The sequence below is a fragment of the Balaenoptera borealis genome (assembly GCF_965194805.1).
Source record: "Balaenoptera borealis genome assembly, chromosome: 2".
Lineage (NCBI taxonomy): Eukaryota > Metazoa > Chordata > Mammalia > Artiodactyla > Balaenopteridae > Balaenoptera > Balaenoptera borealis.
In genome coordinates this window covers 81,659,146-81,672,974 of record NC_138867.1, presented here as the reverse complement: position 1 = coordinate 81,672,974, position 13,829 = coordinate 81,659,146, and the positions used below count along the sequence as shown (strand labels likewise).

The window sequence follows — 13,829 nt, the reverse complement described above, 5'->3', positions numbered from 1 at the left end:
TAATAATAATTTAGGAAGGTGAACAACCCTCCTATTTCTCTCTACTCTGTTTTTTTTTTAAGAAATAATTACAGTTGGTTAGCATTTATTCACATTAATTTGTACTTGATTCATTAAGTTATATCACTTTTGTTGATAATAACTTTCTAAGATTGGTGTAGCTTAGTGCCAGCAGATTAAGGATTGGGTTGGAGTGTGTGTTCTTTAGCTTTATCGATGTGGTATTTAAGATTTTTTTTTAATGGAATCTGTGGGGTTGGTTAGAATAAAAATAATTATTTTTAGGGAGGTTCAAAAAGGAGGAAAGTAAGAGCTAAGAAGAATAAAGCAATGAAGTCTATAAAAATGAAAGAGGAAATAAAGAGCGATTCTTCTCCCCTGCCCTCAGAAAAGTCTGATGAAGATGATGATAAGGTAAGAATGTGTTTTAGAAAAGCAACCTGTTACATAGAAAGGGGACATGGCATATTTGAAGTTTGAAGTAAGGCTTGAAATTTTACTTTTAGATACTGAAGTTCTTTTTTATAGTTTGTTATGTAGTCTCATTTACAGAATAGAATTCTACCCATCCAATAGATTATATTTCACTAGAGGGATAGAGCAAAGGTCCTTCCTTTTCAAACATTTGCCATTTAAAGACATTCTGTCTCCTTTAATTTTGTTATGAATTTTGAATGGGATTGGCTTACCTTAATTTTTATAGGAAGGTAAATATTGCATGTATCATTACTAATGGGATTCTGAATTACTTCTCTCAGAATCCACATACATGCAATCCATAGTCATGCAAAGAAAAGAAATTAGTCTTTGTCGAGATTTGGTTAGTAATACATTGGCCATACTTGCACTTTTCAGGATGAGATCACTTCTGTGAAACATCCAAATAAAAAAGTTAAAACAGAAAGAGACAGTGAAGAAAAACCTGAGCCAGATGTTTGTATAAAGAAGGAACCAGAAGAAAAGAGGGAAGCGAAAGAAAAGGAAAATAAAAGAGAACTTAAAAGGGAGATAAAAGAAAAAGAGGATAAGAAAGATATAAAGGAAAAAGATTTTAAAGAGAAAAGAGAAAACAAAGTAAAAGAAGCTATACAGAAAGAAAAAGACATAAAGGAAGAAAAGGTATGCAAATCATAATATAAAATTTAGAAAGTGACCCAACAGGATATTTACAGTTTAGGAGAATAAATTGCCTGTCAGCCCAATTAGTCTCAATAACTGAGTTCTTTAAAAATGCATATGGGTATCTAGTAGAGGAGAACAGGTTTGAATCCTTTTTTAGATGCCTTACCTAAAAGGAATGTTACAGAATAGCTTTATTTTTGGTTTCCCCAAATAAAATGGGGGAAAGATAAAATAGATAAGAATGTTAAATGTGAGTAAACTTTATAGAATAAAATGAGACCATAGTTCTTCTGGAAGTGTTAATCATTTTTGCCTTTGTTGTTGTTATGTTTTTGTTTTATTTTCTCTTTTTCATCAGTTGAGTGAATCCAAGTCTGAGAGCAAGGAAAGATCTAAGAAATCTTCAGTGTCGGATGCTCCAGTTCACATCACTGCAAGTGGTGAACCAGTTCCCATATCTGAAGAATCTGAAGAGCTAGATCAGAAGACATTCAGCATAGTAAGAAAGTTTCTGGTTATTAGGAATAATTCATATAACATTTTATTTAATTTATATTCATCTTTTAAAACTTTAACTTTAGAAATATGTTTGAATTTGATAGCATTGCAGTTCAAGTTGACAAAAGCAATAGATTTAAATTTTGAAAGGTATCCTAAATTTAGAATCAACCTAGAAAAACTTCTTCATAAATTAAAGATTTTAAGAAGAGGTATTTAGGGAATAAACTTTTTTTCCTCCAACTTTAGAATTTTAAACTTTTCAATTCCTGAGCCTATTATCCATATAACAGTGCTTTTTATCTACAGTGAAGGACCCTTCTTTTCTAATCTTTTACAGACCAGTGTTTTTAGAAAATAAAATAAAAATGAAAATAGGAAAAAAAGAATATAAAATATAAACCCCGGTGTTGTATTACTAGATTCAGTAGGTATAAATTTGCACTGTCAAACTGATATAAAGGTTTCTAAAATTTCTGTACCTATCCTGCTTTGGACTAACACAGGTTCATAGACCACACTTTGAGTAACACTGGTCTAAAATATACTGGTTTTACATGCTACCATGCTTTTATATTCATCGAAGTCAGGGAGAATCTATCTTGGCCTTTCTCCAAAGGGTTTATTTGCTGTATATATTCAGGAACCCAAATAATCTTATGGGTGTAATCTTAAGTCAGTTTTATCACTGATACTAATCAAGTGCTATACTTGAAAGATGGAAATTTTCACCTTCTAAAATTATATTTGTGTTTGACCTACTACGTCCTTTTAGATCCCCAGCTCACCTTCATGTCCCATTTTCTCCTGCTGTGTACTCTGACTAGATGATACTAAGACTGAGAACGCATTTATTCATTTCCTGCTGATTCCATTACATGCCCTAATACAGTTCCAGATATGCTCTTTAAATAACATAGTTCCTACCACAGTTTTCTTGTCCTCCTCACTTTTGGCTGTTTACAGCCCTCTAATCTCTGAGAATATTGGGGACATTCCCAGGTAAGCTGTTTCAGCTCCTGTCTTCCATCTTACTTACTTGAATGAACATATATCTTATCTCTTGACTTTCATTTTTATCTTTTCTCCAGGTTCACATGTTGTGATTCCTTAGCAACTTTTAAGGCTAACCTTTCTATTTATGGCCTAGATCTTAATCTAGCCTCTCTATCCATTTTCTATTGGTTTTTTGTTTTGTTTTGGTTTTTTTACCCCCTCTGTATTGGGTGGGAATGGGTGATGGTGTGATTTTGCTTTTCTGAGGTGAAAACACTGAACTCTTCTGAACTGCTTCCCCTACACTATCTGCTCCATTACTGAGGTTAGGTGAAATTGCACCTCTTGCCTCTTCTTTGCCCACATTTCCTCCTTAGCCATCTGACTTGTTCATATAACCAGTGAAATGGAAAGTTTCCTTTTGTGCCCAGTGCATGAATTTCTTCTTCATTAACCTTCATAAATGATTTAAAATCTCTTGTATTATGGAAAGGAATAATGGAATAGTTTTAAACATGGACTCCAGAGCCAGATTTTCTGAGCTTGTATGATTAAGATTTTCTTGGTATATACATTTTATTGTATTCGGGAATAGCTCTGATTATTAAGAAATTCACTGGTCTTAGTCTTCATTTTTCTTGACATCTTTGCCTCATTTAGCATCTCTTGATTTTCTTATGTCTTATTGATCTGTCTTCCTAGATAGCAGTATAATTTAGCAGTCAAGAAAGTGTTTGAGGTCAAAACTGGGTTTCACAGATGTCATTTCATTCTAAGCTTCAATTTCTTTTTCTATAAAATAGAGTGAATGGTATTGCGAAGGTCTATTGTCAGAATCAAATTTAAAACAACGAACACACAGCCTCTGGTACCTAATAAGTGCTTTATAAATATTAGTTATCATTGCTCCAGTTCCCATCTTCAGGCCTTGACCTTAGCATAGATTTTAGTATCAATTCCTCTCTTTTTCCTCCACTCACATTCAGTCAATGAGTAAATCATATTGGCTCTAACACACTGGTTCAAGCCACAGCCATCTCTTTCCTAGATTATTTCAATAGCTTCATAGCTGTTCTCACTGCTTTCACCCTTCCCATCTCACTCTATGCCCTTTTCGTACCCCAGTTTGTACTCCACACAGCAACCCAGACTGACAATAACTGTTACAGGGATAACAAAGTCACCCCATGTTACTTTGCTGTTTAAAACCCTTGAATGGCTTTCCCTCTCGTTCAGGATAAAAGATTCATAACAATAGTCTAAAAGATACAGCATCTGGTTTACTCCCATCATCTCCTGCTGTTTGCCTGACTCACTTGGTACCAGCGACACTGGAATTCATACTGTTCCCTTGAACATGTCAGACAAGTTGTAGGACATTTTTACTTGCTCTTCCCTCTGCTTGAAATGGCTTACTCCTTCGTTTTCTTTAGATACCTGCTCAAGCATCACCCTTCTCTGAAATCTTAAGTAAGGTAGAAAGCTCCATGGTCTTTCTTGCTTTATTTATTTATTTTTTTATCATGGTTGTCACCATCTTAAACACTATGTCTTGTTTATTTATTGGCTCTATTCTCCTACTAGACTACAGGTTCCATAAAAGCAGGGTCTCCGTTTTATTTACTGCTCTGTTTTCTGGGTCTAGAACAATGCCTAGAATATAGTATGTATTCAGCCTACATATGCTGAATAAATAATTTTCTAGCAGAATATAAACTAGAAAATTGAACAAGAAACAGAAAATGTAGAGAACAAATATGAGTAACACTAAAAATTAGAAAGGAAATTAAAAATTTCCCTTTTTTAAAAAAACATTAGGCTTGGCTGAGTTCTAATTTTAACTAAAGAATAAATGATTCCAGTGTTATTTAAATTATTCCTGACAAAAGATGGAAAGTTTCCCAACTGATTTGGAGAAACAGGTCAATAAAACAGAATAAAGTACTCATAAACAAATTCGCACATATAATATAGACACTTAATTGATAATAAGAAAGGCCCTTCACAGCAGTGATGTAAGGATTTCTTTTTTCAAATAAATGGTGGCATTGGGTCAACTAAATATATTGTCTGTAGTTGATCCATCCTTGCATTCCCCTAGCTAACCCAACTTGCTACTCATGGATATAATTACTATAAAGTTGTTTTTGCATTTGTATACAATAAAATTTATCTGCAGTTTGCTTTTTTAGTAATATTTTAATTCTGGTTTTGGTATAAGGTTAACAGTTTTTATTACACAAATTGGACTTTACTGAATGGTACAGTTTGGGTGTGTTGTCCTTTTACTAGCATGCTAGTGCTGTGTAGGCCAAGGAAGAGGTTGGTTTCCATCAACTACCCCCACGTCCCTGACTGCCCAGATATGATAGAAGCAAAATTCATCATTAGCTACTTTGGCCCCAAGAATAGACAGGTTATACTTGTAGCTATATTGATGTTAATAGCTTTGCCACTATATTATATAAAGATTATTATTTATGTATTTATATATAAAAATAGCTTTGCCAATATATTACATAAAGATCTTTTTTTAAATTTTATTCTATATTATAGTCAATACATAATATTAAGTTATACTCTGAAATATTTTCTTTTAACGTTCTTTAAGTCTGTTTAGAATGGTGTTCTACAGTGTAAAAAGTAACCATTTTTATAAAAAGTAAGTAAAATCCAAGGCTTTTACTTAGGCAGAGATAAATGATAATGGAAAGCCTTGCTTTCTGAAAAAAGTCTGAAGGAAAAATGCTTGATGTTTAAGAGCTGTGAGGTGAGATTTAATGCTCATTTCAGCATTAGACAGTGCTATCTTTACTCAGGTAAGTAAGTATCATTGAAAGAAGTAGATCTTTGTTGAATTCATGGTTTTAATACATGTATTTGTGTTCTTATTTTCCTGTTTTAAAGTGTAAAGAAAGAATGAGGCCTGTCAAAGCAGCTTTGAAGCAACTTGATAGGCCCGAGAAAGGCCTTTCAGAAAGAGAACAACTGGAACATACTAGACAGTGCTTAATAAAAATTGGAGACCATATCACGGAATGTCTGAAAGAGTATACAAATCCTGAACATATCAAGCAGTGGAGAAAGTAAGTGATGTATTTTTCAGGAAGTGTTAAATTTGTAATTTTGTAACCATCTATTTGTCTCTTGTATTTCAATTTTTTTTCTACTTCTGAAGTTTAGGTAACAAAAAGTTTAAAAAGGTAACCTGAGGATGATTGCTTTCACTTTTTCCTTTAACTTTAAAGCTTTTTATAAATAAGTGATTACTTAATTGTGCATCATGATAAACCACAGGTGGCATCTCTGCCTTTAAATAAATAGTGAAAGGCATTTCATCAAAATTCAGATTGCATTTTATTTTTAAAAATCTCCACAATCTATCAAATTATTCTCAGTAATATCTTCAGAGGTTGGTGTACCAATTTGTTAGATAAATTTAGCAATTCATCTTCTAAGTATCACTGTAAAGCCTTGCAAAACTCAATGTCCTCAAGCAATGTAAAATGCAGACTTCTGTTTTCCTCTTCATCTTAGAAGTGGCAGCAATTTGATTGATTTTAAAATTACAGTTGATTTTAAAATTATAAATCTGAACTGCTATAATATATACTAATCACTTAATGATTACCAAATCCAGGACACTGTTAAGCCAGATGACTAGACAGGATAGCAAAAAAATAAAATGAGCATAAACCAGTCATAGACATCTGTTTATTAGCCTTCTGATTTCTTTGCTACATGTAGTGCAGCTACATATCAAAACAAAAAACTTTAATGACACATTTCTGGAGGAGGCATGATGATTACACAAAAGTTAAAAAAAAATTCTCTATCCTTGTCCCTTTTCTTCTTAAACTCAACCAGGACCCCCATTTTAGAAAGAGGAGATAGAAGTTGATCGTGATCACTAGGCTTTTGAAAACAAGTGAAACTGAGCTCATGTCTAAAGAAACTGAAGCCATTCACAGACATGAAGAAGAGCCTAAAGTCATGTGCCTATAATGACATGGAATGATCACTGGAGTTGGCATTACAAGACATGCATGCTTAGTTCCATCCTGGCTAATTTTTGGCTTTGTGACCTTAAACAGTTACCAATATCTATGAGCCCCCCAGTATTATCATCTGTAAAATGATAAGGCACTGCATATTTTTCAGTTATTGAAGGATAATGATAAGATATATTATGCAGAATGAGAGGCAGTAATTCTCAAGTACTATTCATAGTGTCTAGTTGAATCTTTTATTTATGGTTGGAATATATATACACCGGAGCTTAATGCTTTCCTTAAATACCGTAAAATAGAATTACTCCATCCTTCTCAAGCTCTTATCAACTCATACAGGGACCCCTAAAGTACAGAACCACAGGACATGAATACAATAGAGTTTAATTATATATACTAGGATTAAATGAGAATATAGCGGAATTCCTCTATCTTTTTATATTTAAGATCCAAAGTTAAATAAATGTTCTCTGTCAGTGGCTCCCGGACATATTCTTGATTGTTGCTTGTCTGTGATAAAATTAGGGAAAAAAAGGAAATGCAGTGAGTTATTTTTAAAGCTAAATTTAGTTAATTTAAAGGATTATATTAAAGTTGTTTTCTACTTTTTAGTGTAAAGGAGCTTATATTCTCTCTGACAAAACTTAATTGTGTACTACATACCAGTTTTTAAACCTTAGTATAATTAGAGTTTAGATTTTTGAGGTTGTGAAGAAGGCAGAATATCTATTTTACCTGCTTTCTAGATTAGAAATAAGCAGCATCTCGTTGAAATTACATGTCGACTAATACAACTGGATGTTATTTCAGGTTTAGGTTGTTATTAGGAAATGGGGGAGGGGGGGTAAAAAACCTTTAAAAGAAGAGAGACCAAATAGCCAGGAGACATTTTTCTTTGTGTTCGCCCTTACCTCCCAAGGTTGTATTCCTCTTTTTACCCAGCTAGGCAAATTAGCTTTTGTTTTTCTTCCATTTAGCTCTCATCTACCTTGATTTCATATTCCTTGGTACTTATTCCTGCTGCCACTGTCTCTGGTTATACCAGATTCCTTTAACTGGGAAAGGCGAACAGAAAGACCCCAGTTGAAAAATATTTCAAAAGCAAATTCGTTTTTGCTCTGGTCTGAGTGCTGTCTTAGAGAAAGATTGGGGAAAAATGTAGAAGCAAGGGAGAGTCCCTTGTGTTAAGGTTGAACTTCTGACCACCCTGCCCTACTCCACTCCACCCCACAGAACACAGCTACAGTTACTGATTCTACAAAAGGAAGGAAGATCAAGACCTTACCTGTAATTTTAAAGATAGGGACTTCCCCCATAATTATACAGCAGTTGATGTTAAGCAAACTTTTACAGTAACCATAATTATCTGCTTTATTTCTTGCTTATAGATGTTTATATATAAATATTTTGGCCAAATGAATAGTTGGTGAGGAAATGCAACACTAGTTTTTATTTAAAAATCACTTACAATCAAGTGATAACCATAATAATGTGTATTTGTGTTTCATTTGTATATCAAAGTACTTTCATATGCTTCATTCTAATTGATCCTTTTAAAAATGCTGTATTTAGGAAATCTTAATAGTTAATACTTCCATTTTTAGAGAAGAAAAAATGGACTCAGGTGAACAGCTTTGTAGGGCTGGGACTGGGGTATGGCCAAGGAGGCGCACAGGGCATGAACTTTTAACAACAAGGTGCTCACTCTTACGCTAGTTCCAGGTCTGGAGTTTTGCCCAAGATCGCACAATTGAGCAGGTGATATAATTAGGACCAGAATCTAATTTCAACTAGATTTTTTCTAGGGAAAAAGTATTCTTAAAAAGAAACTTAATTACTAACAAAAACACAGTTTATTAATTCCTACTTCTACTCTTGAGTTAACTGTAGAATGTAGATAGTCTAGAGATAGTCTATAAATTCATTTAAAGGCGATGAATTTTCTCAGCTGCTGTGGATTTCACTTCACTCAGTTATCATTTAATTTTTTCTAAGTTTGCTTATAAATTTTATTTCAAGGTTAGTGTCATACCTATAGTGAAAGTTTTAATATCTTCTGGTGACCACTGCCCTAACACAGTATTCTTAACAATTTAAAGACATGCTGATTCTTTTTAGCCTTTTGTTGCAGTAACAAAATGAAAACCAGATTATACTCATTTACCTTTAATAAAAACTCAAGTATTTTATAAATTAATAGAGCCCCTTGAACATTAGTCATAATTTTAATTTCATTTGTTTTTAAACAGGACCAAATTTGCATTTTACTTTATTTTTATTAAAATATAGTTGACTTACACTATTAATTTCAGGTATATAACATAGTGATTTGTAAATATACAGAGTTGTTATATTTATTGACTATATTCCCTGTGCTGTACGTTACATCACTGTGACTTATTTATTTTCTTACTGGTAGTTTGTACCTCTTAATCCCCTTTACCTATTTTGCCCATGCACCTACGCACCTTCCCTCTGGCAAGCACTAGTTTGTTCTCTGTATCCGTGAGTCTGTTTCTGTTTGTTACATGTTCATTTGTTTTGTTTTTTTAGATTCCACGTATAAGTGAAATATATAGTATTTGTCTTTGTCTGACGTATTTCATTTAGCATAATACCCTCTGGGTCCATCCATGTTGTTGCAAATGGCGAGATTTTATTCTTTTTTTATAGCAGTGTAATATTTGTGTATTTGTGTGTGTGTGTGTGTGTGTGTGTGTGTGTGTGTGTGAGAGAGAGAGTGTTCCACTTCTTTATCCATTCATCTATGGTTGGACACTTAGGTTGCTTCCATGTCTTGGCTATTGTAAAAATAATGCTACAGTGAACATGGGGGTGCATATATCTTTCCGAATTAGTGTTTTTATTTCCTTCAGAAAAGTACGGAGGAGTGGAATTGCTGGATCATATGGTAGCTCTATTTTTAATTTCTTGAGGAACCTCCATGCTGTTTTCCATAATGGCTGCACCAATTTACATTTCCAGCAACAGTGCATGAGGGCTCCATGTCCTCCACATCCTGGTCAACACTTGTTTTTCCTTTTTTATGATAGCCATTCTGACAGGTGTGAAGTGATATATCTCATTTTGGTTCTGATTTGCATTTCCCTTACGTTGAGCATCTTTTCATGTGCCTCTCAGCCATCTGTATGTCTTCTTTAGAAAAATACCTACTCAGGTCCTCTGCCCATTTTTAATCAGTGTTTTGATACTTTAATTTTTAAATAAGCTGTTCTAATTTAATGTCAAACAAACAACGGATAATAATAGGATTTGGCTAATTAAGTTAGATATAAATTACAGAGATTTTACTATATTTAGTATTGAAGTTGGTGAATGATTTAATTTTCCCAACTGCTATCTGATAAACTTTTATCAAATTTGTTGAAAGAATTATCTTTCATGACTCGGTATCAGCTATTTCTTCATTCTTTCGTTTCATTGATAATTGATTACCGAGAGTAGTATAATCTAAAGAGCGTTTCAAAAGAAAAAACTAAATAATATTGACTCCAGTTAATGATATGCATGCTGAAGTATTTAGGGGGGAGATATACTAATACCTATAATTTTTCTTTGAAATATATCAAACAAAAACTAGAGGGATTGACAGAGGGATGGACATATGGAATCATATGTGATAAAGCAAGCACAGTAAAATGCTAATAAGAGAATCTAGGTATTAGGTATATGGGTGATCATTGTAAAGTTCTTTTATCTTTGATGTATGAAAATTTTCATGATGTTGAAAATTAAGAAACAAAATAGTCTATGCATATGTATTATGAAAATGTCCCATTAGTTTAAAATAGCCTGCTAATATTAGTCTTTATAACTTGATATGCCTGTTAATATGCCATAATTTATTTAAATAGCCCAATTTTACAGGCTATATGAAGTATCACTATAGAAGCAAATTTTGAGAGTATTACACACACATATGCACATTAAATATAAGGGTTTGGGTGACTGCTCTTTAAACTGCAGTAGAATTTTATAGTCTAGTTTTTGTAAAATTATAGATCAAAATATTGATGAGGAATAGGTATCATCATATACACAGTTAAGCAAAGAGCTGTCACAAACTAAGTTAATTATAGATGGTAATTTATAATTAATAAAACAAAAAGAAAGGAAAGAAAACACTTGAGAAAGCCACAACTGTCTTAACAACACTGGCAAGAATTCTTTTAGAAAATCACCAGATATCCATCTCTGTATGCACATATGCTGGGATAATTTTGCAGTTATTGTATGACTCACAGATTTCTGATTTCCAAAATTTACTAACACTTAGGAGTTTACTAGCAAGCAGCTCTTCACACATATCGATGTCCAAAATCAAAAGGCTGGGAATTACTCATCTTAGTGGAAAGAGAATTAGGAGCCAGAGCCCTGCCTTCTAGCCTTACCTAGCTGTATGAGTTTAGGCAAGTCACTTAGCCTCATTACCCCATTTGTTCGTTTATTTTAAAAATTGTCTGCTACATTGACTGTGCCTACCTAAAGGCTGGTTATTTGTGGAATTAAGTAATAGAAAAGAGCTTTGAAAATATAAAAACTGTATAAAGTACCTAGCCAGACACAGGTTAGGTACTTTATACAGTTATCTCATTCAAGCCTTTGTAACAATGTATGTTTTGTAGTCATAGGCAATTGATGCTTGGTATTTGAGAGAAATATGTCTCAGCTGTTCAGAAATCCCCAAATTGGGACTTCCTGGTGGTCCAGTGGTAAAGAATCTGCCTTACAATGCAGGGGACGCAGGTTCGATCCCTGGTCAGGGAACTAAGATCCCATATGCTGCGGGGCAACTAAGCCCGCGTGCCACAACTACTGAGCTCGCGCACCTCAAGTAGACAGCCTGCGGGCCGCAAACTACAGCGCCCACGCGCTCTGGAACCCGCGCACCACAACTACAGAGCCCATGCACCCCTGGAGCCTGCACACCACAACTAGAGAAGAGAAAACCCACACGTCGCAACGAAAGATCCCACGTGCCGCAACTCAGACCTGACGCAGCCATAAATAAATAAATAAATCTTTTTTAAAAATCCCCCAATTAAGTGCTTCTGTATAACTTTATTTCTCCCATAAAAAAGAATGAGAATAGTTATTTTCTAGCTAAGAATTTTTGCTTCCTTAGGCCTTCTTTCTTCAATTAATATCCTGAGAGATGGCTTTGTTTTGGGAAGTCATTATTCACACACACAGAGTTTTATTATTTTTTAAAAATCACTTAAAATCTATTGCTTGACTCGGCAAAGATGTTGATGTTGGGTAGTCCACTAAACCTCCATCATTGGCTAATTAGTAATTTCTTTCCTCTGTTTATATAAGCAAGATTCAAAATCTTTAACATACCTACTGTAAAGCTAGTGGTTCAAGAAAAAATTGTAAATATATGAAGCTGTTACTTTTTCAGTGATGGCAGATAGACTTCAACTCAAGTGTCACTGGTTATTAGTGGCTCTCAGGAAGCTGTGTTGAGAAGGATTCAGAGACTGCATCTGAATTTATCATGAAGGAGTACCATGATCAGTTACTGATCCCAGCCTTGGGCATGGGAAGAGAGACCTAAAGATACAATACTGTCCTTGGTTTATAGTGTCTGATCATGTTACTCTCATGACAATTACATCACAATTATAAAATGACAGTTGCTTTTTAATGCATTATTCAGGACCTTTAGTTCACAGGCTTAATCCATATTATCTGATGGTATCTTTACTCAAACTATTAACATAGTTTATTCCTTTTGTATCTAATCTGAACCACAATATGAGTCCCTTCCTGATTTGTAAGTTTATTTCCCTTTGGTTTCAAATTAGGATTGATTACTACTTTTCAAATCCAAAGATTGTAAAATGAAGGAATTTGAAAGAGAAGTAAAAGTTAACAATGTCCAGTTTTATTTGGAATCTTATCCATATATGAAGTTTAAAAAAAAAATGCTAGAAATAATCTCTTGAGACCGTGTTCCATAGAGGGCTAAGATGTGTATATTTCTGTGTAGACGGAAGGGATTTCATTAAAAAGCTAAACATTTTCCACCAGACTAATTTGCCTTTTCTTCTTCTAGAAACCTGTGGATTTTTGTATCTAAGTTTACTGAGTTTGATGCCAGAAAATTACATAAATTATATAAGCATGCTATTAAAAAACGGCAGGAATCGCAGGTAAATTAATGCATCATTTTTTCTTTATGTTATTGAAACATTTTTCCTTACAGAAGAATTCAGTTAATAAATGTAGAAGGAATGAAGGAAATAGAAAATCTCACAATAAAAATTGTTGCAGGTAAGATCCTCCAAGGGAAGCTAAAATTAGTGGGCAAGAAAACAAGATATTGGCATAGTCTAAAAGTATCTCCTCCAAGATGTTTATTGATTACAAAGAGAAAAATAATAGCTCTGTAGAGGAGAAACCTGCCTCACACCACCTTAAACAAGCAATCAAAGTTAATGTCACCAGTAATAAGACATATTGACATCATGAAGCCCCTGCATTGTGTACTGAAAAAGGTACATCACTTCTGTGGAATTCCTGGCAAAAAAGCATCACTTCAATCCAATCATGAGAAAATATCAGATAAACCCCAATTGAGAAATACTCTATAAAATAGCTGTCTAGTATTCTTCAAAAGTATCAAGGTCATGGAAGACAAGAAAAACCTAAAGAGCTGTCCCAGTTTGGAGGAAACTAAGAAGACATGAAAACTGAGTGTAATGGAGTACCAGATTGGATTCTGGAGGAAAAGGATCTCAGTGGAAAAATGTGAAATCTGAATAAAGTCTGTAGTTCAGTTAATAGTACTGTACCAGTATTAATTACTTAGTTTTGATCATTATACCATGGTTATATAAGATATTAACAGTAGGAGAAGCTGGTAAAAAGCATATGGGGACCCTCAGTACTATTTTTGCAGCTTTTCTGTAAGTCTAAAATTATTTCAAAGTCAAACTTTTTAAAAAGTCATGGGACAAATAGTTTATGCTTTTAAAAAATATCTGCAAATATTACATTTATACATTCTAATATCTTGAGAACTTCTTTTAGCATAAGGATTTTCTGTATCCTGTTTTTTATAAGGGTGTTTGAAGCCACTTAAAAGATTCTTACACATGTGCATTTATTTTAGCAAAATAATGACCAGAACAGCAACTTGAATACTCAAGTGATTAGAAATCCAGGTAAGTAAGT

At 33.7% G+C, this 13,829-nt stretch overlaps 2 protein-coding genes across 8 annotated transcripts in view; one reads left to right on the top strand and one right to left on the bottom strand.

Moving 5' to 3' along the window:
- RGMB (repulsive guidance molecule BMP co-receptor b) overlaps positions 1-13,829 on the bottom strand; it is a 101,004-nt gene that overhangs the window by 10,458 nt on the left and 76,717 nt on the right. The window contains exon 7 of one of the 2 annotated variants that reach the window (XM_082377854.1): positions 6,970-7,136. The exons of the other annotated variant lie outside the window; for it this stretch is intronic. The gene's annotated coding sequence lies outside the window, so the exon portion shown is untranslated. Of the gene's footprint in view, positions 1-6,969; positions 7,137-13,829 lie in introns of those variants that run through there. 2 annotated transcript variants of the gene reach the window in all.
- CHD1 (chromodomain helicase DNA binding protein 1) overlaps positions 1-13,829 on the top strand; it is a 75,392-nt gene that overhangs the window by 56,486 nt on the left and 5,077 nt on the right. For 2 of the 6 annotated variants that reach the window (XM_082374988.1, XM_082374992.1), the window contains exons 30-35: positions 286-414; positions 856-1,119; positions 1,481-1,621; positions 5,524-5,702; positions 12,709-12,805; positions 13,768-13,819. In XM_082374988.1, coding sequence (XP_082231114.1) covers positions 286-414; positions 856-1,119; positions 1,481-1,621; positions 5,524-5,702; positions 12,709-12,805; positions 13,768-13,819 — 862 coding nt within the window. The remainder of the gene's footprint in view (positions 1-285; positions 415-855; positions 1,120-1,480; positions 1,622-5,523; positions 5,703-12,708; positions 12,806-13,767; positions 13,820-13,829) is intronic. The other 4 variants (XM_082374989.1, XM_082374993.1, XM_082374990.1 and 1 more) reach the window with 4 other exon arrangements.